The 14,805-nt window shown below is 37.7% G+C and overlaps 1 protein-coding gene across 4 annotated transcripts in view; it reads right to left on the reverse strand.

Annotated features, from left to right (window-relative positions):
- The window catches only part of ZNF609 (zinc finger protein 609), a 208,308-nt gene that overhangs the window by 54,955 nt on the left and 138,548 nt on the right, over nucleotides 1–14,805 (reverse strand). For all 4 annotated transcript variants that reach the window (XM_055319671.1, XM_055319673.1, XM_055319670.1 and 1 more), the window contains exon 3: nucleotides 168–393. In XM_055319671.1, the coding sequence (XP_055175646.1) occupies nucleotides 168–393 (226 nt within the window). The remainder of the gene's footprint in view (nucleotides 1–167; nucleotides 394–14,805) is intronic.

A 14,805-nucleotide genomic window follows, 5' to 3' on the forward strand; every position in this document is an offset into this window, starting at 1 on the left:
GCTGGATGATTTCACCAAGAAGTATGCTGCAATCCTCTGGATAGGTATCACCAGCAGACTATGGTCACTTAAGACTCCTAAAAAATAATTGGTGTTGTTTACAACAATAAGCCCATGTTGGCAGAAGTAGGTTGAGAAGGGATGGGAAAGTCACATATAGCACTTACCATCTTCTGTTTCCTGCCACACGATGCCCTCGAGGTTGACACTTGTCCCAGGTTCACAGGGGCCCAGGCACTCAGGCTCTGTAGCTAGAGCCACATCACATGTGTTGACCCCAACTGATCGGGTACGAACCATGATCTGCTCACAGGGGGATGAGATGTCATTACTGACCACTGGTACCAAAAGGTGCAGTGGCAGCACCGCCGGTGTAGAGACAGGGGACTCCATCTGTGAGGAAAGAAAAGTAGTAGCTGAGTTGCAGAGAGAACATTTAGAGGAAATACCTTCTCTATATTTAATCTAGTCCTACATTCTTTCCTGCCAGTGTGGAAGGCTCTAAATATAAGACTTTGGTCCTTCCTTTCAAGTTCCAGCTCATGATACCACCACATATCTAGTGGTTTATATGAGTGTACCCTGTGGTAGGTGCAGCTCAATTTCTTATTAATGATCTTTCTCATAAACTGTGCTTAGCTAAAAGTGTATTAAAAAATCCTGTCTCATTTGAAAATCTCTAGTGACAGAGAACCACATCCAGATTTCAACAATATTAGAGCACACAGACTGATGAGAAAGAAAAGCCTTCTATGGCATGTTCCACTGCCACCACTGTTTCCCACCAATCTATCATTTGACAAATAATACATTAATTGGGTATAAAATCCAAGAACATGGGTAGGGATAAAGAAGGGGAGAAAATAACCAGATCCTAGAAATGTTACTTCAAGACTAGTGCTTTAATTCATCTTTAGCTAGGTGGACATCTACTTAAAAGTTATAGGAGGGCTAGGAGCAACCTGATGGGGGTTTCTAACCTGTAGAGATTACAACAGTGACTAACTAGTTAATGAGAATAGCATTTTGGAGCCTGAATCTAACATCAAATTTATCTTTAAGAAACAGCAGGTGCTGTTACTATCCAGAAGCCAATTCATGGCAGTCTGCAGATGAAGTTGATTATGCACACACAGAAACAGAACACAAAAACCAGAAATCTACCTCTAGAATTCGAACCTCTCACACGAATGCAGTTTCTTAGAAACCAAGAATTCAACATATCAACAGTTAAAAGTTATAATAAAGAGGGTAATAATCCCTTAACTTTTTAAAATCCTAGCATTTATCAGACTGATGAAAGTACTCTGAGTCTATAGGGCCCAAATCCTAACTGAACAGTGTCCTGCACATGCAACAGTGCTCAATTCACACACTGACAAATCTTCCCTGAAGATTAAGTATGACACCAATCAACAGACTTAAAAATGAGAGTCAAGGATTGGAACCTTCTTCCCCTTGTGAAATATTTTTTTTCTTAAAGGTTTATTTATTTCGAGAGACAGAGAGAGGGTGGGGGGAGAGAGCAAGCACAAGTGAGCGGGGGAGGGACAGAGGAAAAGAATCTCAAGTAGACTCCCTGATGAGCTCAGAGCCCTAGGTGGGGCTCCAATGAGAGGCAGGGCTCTGTACCATGACCGTGAGATCATGACCTATGCCAAAATCAAGAGTCAGATGCTCAAATGACTGAGCCACCAGGTGCCCCATAAAAGATTCTTTAGTACAGTTTGAGTACTCCTTCAATGGACCTACATCCAGACAGCCACAAATGCATCCATAATGCAAGCTACTAGACAGTTATGCAACAGAACTCTGGTTTTACTGAATGACCACTGCTCTACCTATAATCCACTTCTCTCCTCTTGATACATACACACACTCCTGGTCTCAGATACTACTCTAGAAGCTGAGATCTGGGTATTGCCTCTACTCTATGCAGTTAGCTCTCCATTTTTTGGCTTAGAAGTCACTGTTATTTGTGAATCATCACTGCCAGATTCCGCTGAATGCTAGAATATGGATTTTTTTTTAAGATTTTATTTATTTATTCTACACACACACACACACACACACACACACACACACACACACACACACAGAGGCAGAGACACAGAGGAGAAGCAGGCTCCATACAGGGAGCCCGATGTGGGACTTGATCCCGGGACTCCAGGATCACGCCCTGGGCCAAAGGCAGGCACCAAACCGCTGAGCCACCCAGGGATCCTCTAGAACATAGATTCTGATGAATTCTGGTACCTGAGAAGCTGCCAAAACATTATCCCTATCTGCTTGTTGGCATGCATCCAACCCCTATCCCCCTCCCCATATGTCCCTAACTCCACCACTTTTATAAAATGAAATGGAAGTCAAAACCCATATAGTGAATTTTCTGCATTATGGTCAATGCCAAAAGGCATTTTTGCTTTCTTTTTGCACTTCTGAAAATCAGGCATTCATCATTTAATTTGGCAACCTTCTTGGGATGTGGTAGGTCCCTGAAAGACCTTTAAAATTTCTATGCACAGATCAGAAAGTAAAAACAGAAAACATAAGCTCAACTCTTTACTACCCCTGTGTATAGCTGAAATCTGAGTCTAATCATCAAGCTCTTTCAGGAACTCTTCAAGAAGGTTGCTCATATCTCTTTGGAAGGAAGTTTCCTGGAGATTTTACCCTTGAGAATTACTAAAAAGAGAAAATTAGATACAGAGTACACAGATCATCTTTACTCTTGGCCTCACCTCTGTTTTGTATTTTTTCTCCTGGGGAAGACCTGAGACAAAAACAATTTCACAGTCAGTATATGCATTTTCTTTGCTTAGAGTTTGTTGTCTTTTTTGTATCATTCTTTTACTAGCAAGAGAAATTCCTTCAAGGTCTTCTTTCTTGGACACAGATTGGCCTGAACCTTAAGTCACTCCTCTGAACTTTCTGACTACCTCACTTGAGCATGTCTTGTTGCAACCTGTTCCATTGATGAGACAGCAATCCTAAACACAGAAGGAAGTTATATATATATAATACACACACACACACACACACACACACACACACACACACACTCTCCCTGGGGACTTACATATGTATATATATTCCCTATATATACATATATTCTCTCTATATATACATATATTCTCTCTCTCTCAGGCATCAAGGACAGCTGTTTCTAGAACTGGTTTCATTTCCTGCTAGGTTATGCAGTGGCTCTGGGAGGCCAAGGAGAAGGGAAGCTACTAACACTGTAAATAAAACCAAGCCCCCAGTTCTGTACCGGCAGATCCTGAAAACATCAAGGATGTAAGTAAGAGACACTCTTGTTGTGCTCAGTTTGCCAAATTAAACCTTGCTACAAAATATGTACAGAGAAGGAACTTAGCAGAAATGATTAAATAGAAAAACAGAATTATGATGGGCACTGAGGGGGACACTTGACGGGATGAGCACTGGGTGTTATTCTGTATGTTGGTAAATTGAACACCAATAAAAATTAATATGTTAAAAAAACAAAAAAAAATAAAACTTGTTCATCGCAAAGAAAAAAAAAGAAAAGAAAAACAGAATTAATATACAAAGCTGACTAACATGTATACGGACCAAACTACTCTTATTGGTCAGAGGTACTAAGTAGAATTCAAGATCTCTGTGTGAGGATGACTTTATTTAGTCAGTTAATTAAAAGATTTTTTGAGGGGTGGGAAGAAGTAAAGAAATCCACCTATGGGTTTAGAACCACTCAGTTTCCTACTTTGCAACAGAAATCTGAGGAGAAATCATAGAGTAGCACAATAATGTTTAATTACAGCTCAAGCTCTGCTAATTACCATTTGGTCACGTCTATAATCTACATTAAGCCATAGTGCATAATAAGCAGCTCTGTGATATTCATCTAATAACCTAGGTGGCTTTATGGGATTTCATATTCTACTATTCACTGGAACTAACACAGCTTCATTTACCACTCTCCAGGAAAGGATAAAAATCAGAAAAGGACTTATTTTGCCACCTTTTCCATATACCTAGGATACAAAAGCAGGAATTGTCAAGAGACTGGTGCCAGCAGGGAAAATTAAGTAACGGGAATATAAAAAGTTAAGGTCATTAAATATCTTAATAGCTACAACAACAATAAAAGCTGGGCCAATTCTTGGTCTCTGAAATGCCAAGGAGTGCCACCAGGGCTCCTGGGACTCACTGAATGGGGAGATAAAACAACAAAACAAAAGAAAAACCTGAAAAGAGACAGAGAATTTAAAAATGGAAATATCGTAAGTTTCCCAATAGTTCATGTTCTTTATTTTTTAATGATACTTTTCAATTCACCTTTAGATATTAGTCTTAATAGCACCTATTAGAGATCTAAGTGCTGATAGGCAGGTGACACAGAAATGAGGACTGGAGAGAATAAAGAAAGGCCAGAGCCATTAATCTCCCTTCAAGAAGTAATTATACACTGACTTCAGCTGCCTCCCACACATGAGAGGAACTGATGGAAGAAAAATTTCAAGGCTGCAACATAATTTGGGGGGATAGAAAATGTAGCAAAGAAATGTTTGGGACAGATCTTTCCCCCTCCCCTTCACAAATATGAGTCTGATATCTTCACCTTCACAGTCAAAAGGTGGAGAGGAAGACTGTTCTACTGACGACTGCTATAACTCTAAGAAACTCCCTTTATCCAAGAATGAAAGATAATCGGAGATAATGGTTAGATAAATGTTCAGATTTATTCAGGATGATCAGAGAAGATTATATAGAAAGCAGAATGTCATCAAATATACATTAATAGCTATGTTCTTTTTTTGATAATTCCAAATGTCCTTCAAGATTTTACAGTGACTCAGTGTCAGCAATGCTAACAATAATCTAGGTTCCTGATTCATGGATGAAACATGTAGGTACTCCCCTATAAAACTTGTTTGGCTCACAAAATTTTTGTTGTGGGGTGCTGTTGTTGTTTTTGAGAGACAGTGAGTGCTGGGAAGGGGGTGAGGGAGAGAAAGAATCTTGAGCAGGCTCCATCCAGTTCAGAGCCCAGCATGGGGTTCAATCTCATGACCCTGAGATTACAACCAAGCCGAAATCAAGAGTTTGATGCTTAACCAACTGAACCACCCAGGTACCCTTATGGTGGGTTATTAAAAAGAAGAACAAATATTTATTTAAAATCCCATTTATTAATTTTATTTATTTATTTTTTTTGAGAGAGAAAGAGAGGGTGGGGGAGACAGGCAGAGGGAGACAATACCAAACAGACTCTGCTGAGTGGGGAGCCTGATGGGAGACTCGATCCCATGGCCTAGAGATCACGACTCCAGATGAAATTAAGAGTCAGACACTCAACTGCTGAGTCACCAAGGCATCCCCCATTTATCAACTTATTTGTCTCTCAAATTAAAATACAGAGGAAAAAAAATCTTCAGTTATTTGAACTGCCTCCTATTGACTGAGATTTTGAGATAAAATAAGTTTACTGTATTTTCTTAAAGATTATCTTTGCTTATCCTTGAAGATCAGTAATTGCTTGTTTGCAAGGGCCCAGCAGGTAGAAATCATAGAATGAGGACGGAGGGAGAAATCTGAATTCCTCCATTCCATAAAGCTAAAGCTCTTGACAGAATGCAGAATAGTCCAAGTAAATCACAAAACAACACATTTAAATATTAGTGAAGGAGGAAATCACCTCCTTTTCAAACACTCTTTGACCCTGACTGTTGGTAGGAAGGAAGGTTAGAAAAGAAGAAGGGAAAAGGAAGCACAGGCTGCAGGTCTGCTGAACTTCCAGATTTCACTTAAGATTGCTTTGAAAAAGAATTTGATTGTAGCTCTGGTTAATTTCCAAGACATCTTGTAGCAGAAGGCAAGGAAGAAAAAGCAAAAAAAGAAAGACAGGGTAGCTTGCTCCATAACCAGCCATCCAACAGCTCTTTGAAGCTACATACTATTATTCACAGAAGACTTACTTTAGCACTCAATTTTAACCAATCAGCGCCTGGTCAAGGTCAGCAGTGAAGCTGCTCCAGTCTGTACTTCTATAGAAAATGCAAGTGCAAGTGAACATACAATTTGAAGACTGTAAGACTGGCCATAAGGAGTTCTCCTGCAATGATCCCTATAGAATCTCAGGCTCAAACCCAAAAGACCTCTTCTGGTAAAGAGGAGATAGCAGATCAAAAGACCCTAATAATTTAAGCCTGTCTAACTTTCCAGTGTGTGGGGATGGATATATTATGTTGGAAGTATAACAAAGGAAGAAAAAATATCATAAACGAAATCAGTGCATAAACAAATCACGTGGCTCTGTCCATACTATGACAAAGGTTTTGCTGAAAGAAGCATCTATTCTGCTCTTCTAAGTCTTCTCACTCCATAATCTCCTGCCTTCTTGAAATTCACCACATTGTCCTTCAGCAAAGCTATTAACTTTGCAGTTGATGAGTGATGATAGGGTCCTAGGTACTAGGAAACAATTTTTTTCCACAGAAGGTTGATGATCCCTCCCATTTCTGTATTGTTCCACAAGGGAAGCACTAGAATCAGCTTTTCGAGAATAAAGAATGAGAAAAATTCATTCTTTGGCTATACTATTTCCTTTCCTGAACACAATTCTTACCTCCTTTCACATACTCCTTTCCTAAAAAAGTCAGGACTGGAGATGGTCATCTCTAACTCCATTTTCTTACCCCGTAGGATACAAAAACAGACAAAAAAAAAATAGTAATAACCCACAGACAAAATAAGGTGAATATAACAGAAAGCTAAATCCTTTTTTTGAATCATTCAGAATCATAGATGTCAGTAGAAGAGTCTCAATTTTTTTTAAATTTTTTATTTATTTATGATAGTCACACACACAGAGAGAAAGGCAGAGACACAGGCAGAGGGAGAAGCAGGCTCCATGCACCGGGAGCCCGACGTAGGATTCGATCCCAGGTCTCCAGGATTGAGCCCTGGGACAAAGGCAGTTGCTAAACCGCTGCGCCACCCAGGGATCCCGAAGAGTCTCAATTTAACCTATATCATGGATGGACAAATTGTACTAAAGAACCTAATCATCATTCATATTGATGGTCCCATTAGATAACATGAGAATTCTGAATTGAGGCACCACAAACCACATCTTGTTCTGTAGTAGCTTGGGAAGGAGAAATAGGAATGATTCTTCCTACTTCAAGGTAGCTGTTTTTAAACACTTTGGTCTTGGGAAACCTTCATAGTCTTAAAAACAGAGAATCTTACAGAGCTTTGATTTTTACAGGCTTTATCAGTTGATATTTACTGTACTAGAAATTAAAAGTGAAAGATTCTAATGTACTAAAACAGCTAATGATTTTGAGGGGTGCCTGGGTGGCTTAGTTGGTTGAACTTCCAACTCTTGGTTTTGGCTCAGGTCATGATCTTGGGTCCTGGGATCAAGCCCCCACGTTGGAGTCCATGCTCAGCATGGAGTATGCTTGGGATTCTTTTTCCCTCCCCCTCTGTTCCTTCCTCTGCTCATGCACTCTCTCATAAACAAACAACAGACAAATAAAATCTTAAAAAAATAAAACTACTAAAGATTTTGAAATGACAAAATTAGAGCCACACAGAACAACATATTAGTAGTTGTCAGGAAGAAGGGTTGGTGGGAGATAGAAGAATTGAGTATGGCTAGAAAGAGCAACACAAGGGATCCTTAATGCTCCAGTAATGGAGCTGTTCTGTATTTTGACTGTGTGGGAAATAATCCAGGCCTACACATGATAAAATTGCACAGAACTAAATATGCGCACGCGCACGCACACGCGCACACACACACACACACACACACAAGTGAGCACAAGTAAAATAAAGGAAACCTTAACAAGATAGGTGGACTGCATTACTGTCAATATCCCTGTTGCAATACTGAATTATACCTCTGCAAGGTGTTACCATTAGAGGAAACTAGGTAAAGGGTACATGAAATCTCTCTGAATTATTTATTACAACTATTAATTATCTCAAAATTAAAAGATAAACAAAAAATTGAAGACCCCAAAGAGCTCTGATGTGAAATATATCTATTGATATTCATCATACTAGAACTTAAAAGAAAAAAACTGGGATGCCTAGGTGGCTCAGTGGTTGAGTATCTGCCTTCATTCAGCTCAAGAGACTGATCCCAGGGTCCTGGGATGGAATCCTGCATTGGGCTCCCCACAGGGAGCCTGCTTCTCCCCCTGCCTATGTTTCTGCCTCTCTCTCTGTGTTTCTCCTGAATCAATAAACAAGAGCTTTAAAAAAAAAAGAAAAAAATTGATAAGCATTAACTTGTTTTAAATGACATTTAAAAACTTATTATTTATGAATATATTTAACATTTTAAATAAAAATAGCTATACTTTTTCAAAAAGAAATGGGAAAAAAGAACAGTGGCATTGATTTACATTTTGCAGATCTCTTCAATGGCTGGTTTAATAGAAGACTGCTAGATTCTCATGTCTGTTTCTGCATTCAATCTGTTGGTGAAATGTGTTGAACTATATAAAGAAAACCGGCCTCACACAGATTTTATATATGTATCCTTTTCAGATAATTGTGGTTATTCTTTGATAGGACACCAAAACTGAACAAATGATAGTTCTTAAAGGTTAGTGGCTATGTGGAATCTGAAACTGTATCAATGAACTTTTTGTATTCTGTTACATTACAATCCATTGGTCTGTCCAGTACTTTGAATGCTTCTTTTACCCATGCATGATTTTCAACATCATATATTAGTCATTTGGAAAATACTGGTTCACTGAGTTATACAGCTCTTTCAAATACTGACACATTCCATTAATATAAAAAAGTCATATTGCCTCTGAGCTCATCAGAAAACCCTTTACAAGCTGGTAGGCTGTCAAACTAATGGGTGGGGGGAGCAGACGCAAATTTTCCAAAATTACAATATTTGCTTGAAAGCTTGTATTTTATCATTAATAACAAATGGTGTCAATTATTTTCCTTGGAGTAACTGGCTCGTTTCATTTACTTTTAAGAAAATATCTGCCAAATACCCAACTCTGAATACCTATACTCTGTCAGTTGTTCTTTCAAGTAAAAATGACATTCCATAATAAAAGTGGCTAGGTCAGCTTGCAACTCAATTGCAAAAGTACTTTACCTAGAGAAAAATATCATACTTTGGCATGCAGCAGTATGTGTACTTCCCATTTTGTCACATACAACATAAAATGACATGTATTCAAGAGGTGAGATTTAATATATATAAAAAGATATTTTAAAGAGAAACTAGCTTTCAAAGACTTTTTTTAACCTTTTGACCTCCTTCACTCATTTCTCCCACCCCTACTCCCACATATGAGAGAGATCATATATTTGTCCTTCTCTGTCTGTCTTAAGAGCCAAGATCCCCCACCATTTTTTTAATGGCTGATTTTTTGTTTTTTAAGTATAGTTGACATATGAAAATGGCAAGATTTAATTCTTGTGGCCCAATAATATTCCACTGTATGTATATATATATATATATATATATATATATACATACACACCACGTCTTCTTTATCCATTCCCTCATTGATGGATTCTTAGCTTGTCTCCTTATCTTGGCCACTCTAACTAATGCTACAATAAACATGGGGGTACTTATATCTTTTAGTGATTTTATTTTCTTCAGATAAATACCTAGAACTGAAATTGCTGGATCATTTTGTAGTTCTATTTCCATTTTTTTGAGGAACTTCCATATGTTTTCCATAGTGGCTGCACCCATTTACTTTCCCACCAACAGTGAACTTTTTTCCACTTCCTAACCAATATTTGTTAATTTTTATTGTTTTGATAATAGCCATTCTAATAGGTGTTGAAGTGATAACATTGTGGATTTGATTTCCCTGATGATTAACGATGTTGAAAATCTTTTTATATACTTGTTGCCCATGTGTATGTCTTCTTTGGAAAAATGTCTATTCAGATCTTCTACCCAGTTTTTTTTTTTTTTTTAAAGATAGACTCTTTTTTTTATTTATTTATGATAGTCAGAGAGAGAGAGAGAGAGAGAGAGAAGCAGGCTCCATGCACCGGGAGCCCGACGTGGGATTCGATCCCGGGTCTCCAGGATCGCGCCCTGGGCCAAAGGCAGGCGCCAAACCGCTGCGCCACCCAGGGATCCCCTCTACCCAGTTTTTAAACGGATTTTCTTTCTTTCTTCTTTCTTTCTTTCTTTCTTTCTTTCTTTCTTTCTTTCTTTCTTTCTTTCTTTCTTTCTTCTTTCTTTCACTGTTGAGTTATATGGATTCTTCTTATATTTTGGATATTAGCCCTCCCTCTCTCTCTGTAAAGTGTGTATATATATAGCAAATATTTTCTCCCATTCAGCAAGCTGTGTTTCCATTTTGTTGATGGTTTCCTTTGCTATGCAGAAGCTTTTTATTTTGATATAGTTCTACTTGTTTATTTTTCCTTTTATTGCTTTTGCTTTTGTTGTCAGATTCAAAAAAATCATTGCCAAGACCTATGTCAAAGAGCTTACTGCCTATGTTGTCTATCATGTAGGAGTTTTATGGTTTCAGGTTTTACATTCAAGTCTTAAATCCATTTGGGGTTAATTTTTGTGTATGTTGTAAGATGGATGTTCAAGTTTCACTCTTTTACATGTGGCTGTCCAATCTTCCCAACACCAATTACTGAAGAGACTGTTCTTTCCCCACTGTATGATTTTGGCTCCTTTGTCATAAATTGACCATATATGCCTGGGTTTATTTCTGGGCTCTCTATTCTGTTCCAATGATCTATTGTTTCTATGCCAATACCATTCTGTTTTAATTACTGCAGCTTTTTCATGGAGTTTAAGATCAAGGAGCATGATGCCTCCAGCTTCACTCTTCTTTCTCAAGATTGCTTTGGCTATTTGGAGTCTCTTGTGGTTTCATACAAATTTTAGGATTATTTGTTCTAGTTCCATAAGAAATGCCATTGGAATTTTGAAAGCAATTACACTCAATTTGTAGACTGCTCTAGGTAGTATGGACATTTTAATAATACTGACTCTTCCAAATCATTAGCATGGAATACTTTCCATTTACTTGTGTCTTTAACTTTTTTCATTAATGTCTTGTAGTTTTCAATATAGAAGTCCCTCACCACCCCCTTGGTTAAATTTAGTCCTAGCTATTTTATTCTTTTTGATGCAATTGTAAATGGGATTGTTTTTTAAAATTTCTCTTTCTGATATTTTGTCATCAGTGTATAGAAATGCAATAGATTTGTATCCTGCAACTTTACTGAACTCATTTACTAGTTCCAACAGTTTTTTTAATGGAGTCTTTAGGGTTTTCTATATATACCATGTCATTTGCAAATAGTTACAGTTTTTTTACTTTCTCCTTTTCAATATGGATGTCTTTTATTTCTTATATAATTGCTCTGGCTAGGACTTCATCTATTATGTTGAATAAAAGAGGTAACAGTGGGCATTCCTGTCTTGTTCTTGATCTTAGGGAAAAAGCTTTCAGCTTTTCACCATTGAGTATGATATTAGCTAAGGGCTTGGCACATATAGCCTTTTTTACGTTGAGGCATGTTTCTTCTATACCCACTCTGTTGAGAGTTTTTATTATAAACAGATAATGAATTTTGTCAAATGCTTTACCTGAATCTACTGAGATGATCATATTATAATTTTTACCCTTCTTTTTGTTAATGTGTTTTATAACACATCTGCAGATGTTGAAACATGTTTGCATCCCTGGAATAAATCCCGCTTGATCATAGTATATGATACTTTTGAACTGTTGAATTTGGTTTGCTAATATTTTGTGAGGATTTTTGCACTTGTGTTTATCAGGCATAATGGCCCACAATTTTTTCTTGTGGTGTCCTTGTTTGGTATCAAGGTAATGTTGGCCCCATAAAGTGAATTTGAAAAACTGTATTCTAAAATAGTATTCTAAAAATAGAAAAGGTAGTGGATTAATCATATATAAAGCTAATATAAAGGCTAAAAGACAAAAGTAGGAAAAATAATTGTGATTATAATAATTAGTTAAGGGATACACAAGCTAAAAAGATGCAAAATGTGACAACAGCAACAAAACCTGGGTAGGGGGAGAGTAAAAATGTTAAGCTTTAGAATGGGATCAATTTTAAAATAGATTGTTTTTTTTTTTAAATATTTTTTTAAATTTATTTATGATAGGCACACAGTGAGAGAGAGAGAGAGAGAGAGGCAGAGACACAGGCAGAGGGAGAAGCAGGCTCCATGCACCGGGAGCCCGACGTGGGACTCGATCCCGGGTCTCCAGGATCGCGCCCTGGGCCAAAGGCCGGCGCCAAACCACTGCGCCACCCAGGGATCCCCTAAAATAGATTGTTATAGATATAGGTTACATAGATAGGCCTCATGGTAGCCTCAAAACAAAACCTACAGTAAATACACAAAGAGAAAGAGAAAGCAATATAAGTATACCACTAAAGAAAGTCATCAAACCACAAAGAAGAGAGTAAAAGAAAGGAACACAGAGGAACTACAGTAGCAGCCACAAAACAATTAACAAATGGCAATAAATACCTAACAATAATTATTTTAAATTATTATTTAAAATAATTTGTATTTAAATTAGTAATATTTAAATATTACTTAAATATTTAAGTAATATTTAAATTATTTGTATTTTTTTAATTGAAGCATAGTTGACACACAATGGTATTAATTACAAATTATCAAGAATTACTTTAAATGTAAATAGACTATGGGCAGCCCCCATGGCTCAGTAGTTTAGCACCGCCTTCAGCCCAGGGCATGATCCTGGAGGCCCGGACCAAGTCTCACATCAGGCTCCCTGCATGGAGCTTGTTTCTCCCTTTGCCTGTGTCTCTGCCTCTCTCTCTGTGTCTCTCATGAATAAACAAAATCTTTTAAATAAATAAATAAATAAATGTAAGTAGAGTAAATTTTCTAATCAAAAGACATAGAGCAGCTCGATGGATGAAAAAAGAAGACACATCTACATGCTACCTATAAGAGACTCCCTTTGAATGTAAGAATGCACAGGGGCGCCTGGGTGGCTCACTCAGTTAAATGTGTCTGTCTTTGGCTCAGTGTGATCCTTGGGGTTCTGGAATTGCCCTTTGCCCCTCCTTCTGCTTTGTGCTCTCTCTCTCTCTCATAAATAAATAAACAAACAAATAAATAAATAAATAAATACTTAAAAAAAATCTAAGAACACATAGATTCACAGTGAAAGATTGGTAAAGATACTCTATGTTGGAATGGCTATACTTATACCAGACAAAATAGACTTAAAAAAAATAAACTCTATGCCCAACATGGGGCTCAAACTTACAACTCTAATATTAAAACTCATAGCCTCCCTAAGTATAACAGACTTTAAAACAGAGACAAAGATGGGCATTGCATGATAAACAGGTTAATCCAATAAGAGGATATAATATTTGTAAATATTTATGCCAACAGAGGAACAGGACCTAAACATGTAAAGCAAATATTAACAGACATAAAGGGAAAAACAGATAGCAAGATAGTAATAGTAGAGGAGTTTACTATGCCACTTACATCAGTGGATAGATCATTCCACAGAAAATCAATAAGGAAATACCAAGCTTAAATAATACTTTAGACCTGATGGAGTTAACAGATATATACAGAACATTCCATCCAAAAGCAACAGAATACACGTTTTTTTCAAGGGCATATGGAACATTTTCCAGGAGAGATCATATGTTAGGCCACAAAACAAGTCTTAATCAATTTAAGAGGACTGAAATCTTACCAAGTATCTTTCCAAGTACAATAGTATGACACTAGAAATCAACTACAAATAGAAAACTGGGAAATTCACAAATATGTGGAGATTCTGACCTAGCAGAACCTCTGAAAAGCTCCCAGAGGTATCCAGGGGGTCTGAGGATTTTATATATATATATTTAAAGATTTATTTATTTATTTATTCATGACGGGGGGGGGGCGGGGGGGAGGCACAGACACAGGCAGAGGGAGAAGCAGGCTCCAGGCAGAGAGCCTGATGTGGGACTCGATCCTGGATCTCCAGGATCACACCCTGGGCTGAAGGCGTCGCTAAACCGCTGGGCCACCGGGGCTGCCCATGAGGATTATATTTTGAGAACAAAGGACACCTGAATGGCTCAGTGGTTGAGCATCTGCCTTCAGCCCAGGGAGTGATCCAGAGGTCGTGAGATGGAGTCTCACATCACTTCTCCCTCTGCCTGTGTTTCTGCCTCTCTGTGTGTCTCTCATAAATAAATAATAAAATCTTTAAAAAATATATTTCGAGAACAAATCAGGTTTCATGTTCTGGGGTTGAAGAAGTGATCAGGTTCTCCAGAACCATATGCCCATCTGATTCCTGAAGAAAACTGAGATTCTAGTAGCCAGGAAGTTGAGATTGCCTGTTTAGTGGGCAAACAAGTCTGCCACAACAGGGCAGTTTTGAAGTGATGGTAAAGGAAAAAGAGACATGAAGGCAACATTATTAGCTAGAGGGCAGTAGGAAAGAATGCTCCTAGGATCCACAGACTAAGGATTTTGTAAGTAAAGGATGTTTACCAGTTGGGTAATAATAAATTTCAGCTATTGGGCAATGAGTATTTTTAAACATTCGGGAGAATGAAGAGTTCAGCTAATGGTTTAGGAAATGGACAAATGAATGATGGTTATTAGAAAGAAAATTGACTTTACCATTGTAGGAGGAGGGGAAATCAGTCTTTCTAGTGCCTATTTGTTTTCAAATTGCCAAGGATAAGACTTCTTTGAAAAACAGCTTACTAGTTCAGAAGTTAAGCCATTATCTAAAAGAATTT

Source organism: Nyctereutes procyonoides, unplaced genomic scaffold (genome assembly GCF_905146905.1).
Source record: "Nyctereutes procyonoides isolate TBG_1078 unplaced genomic scaffold, NYPRO_anot_genome, whole genome shotgun sequence".
NCBI lineage: Eukaryota > Metazoa > Chordata > Mammalia > Carnivora > Canidae > Nyctereutes > Nyctereutes procyonoides.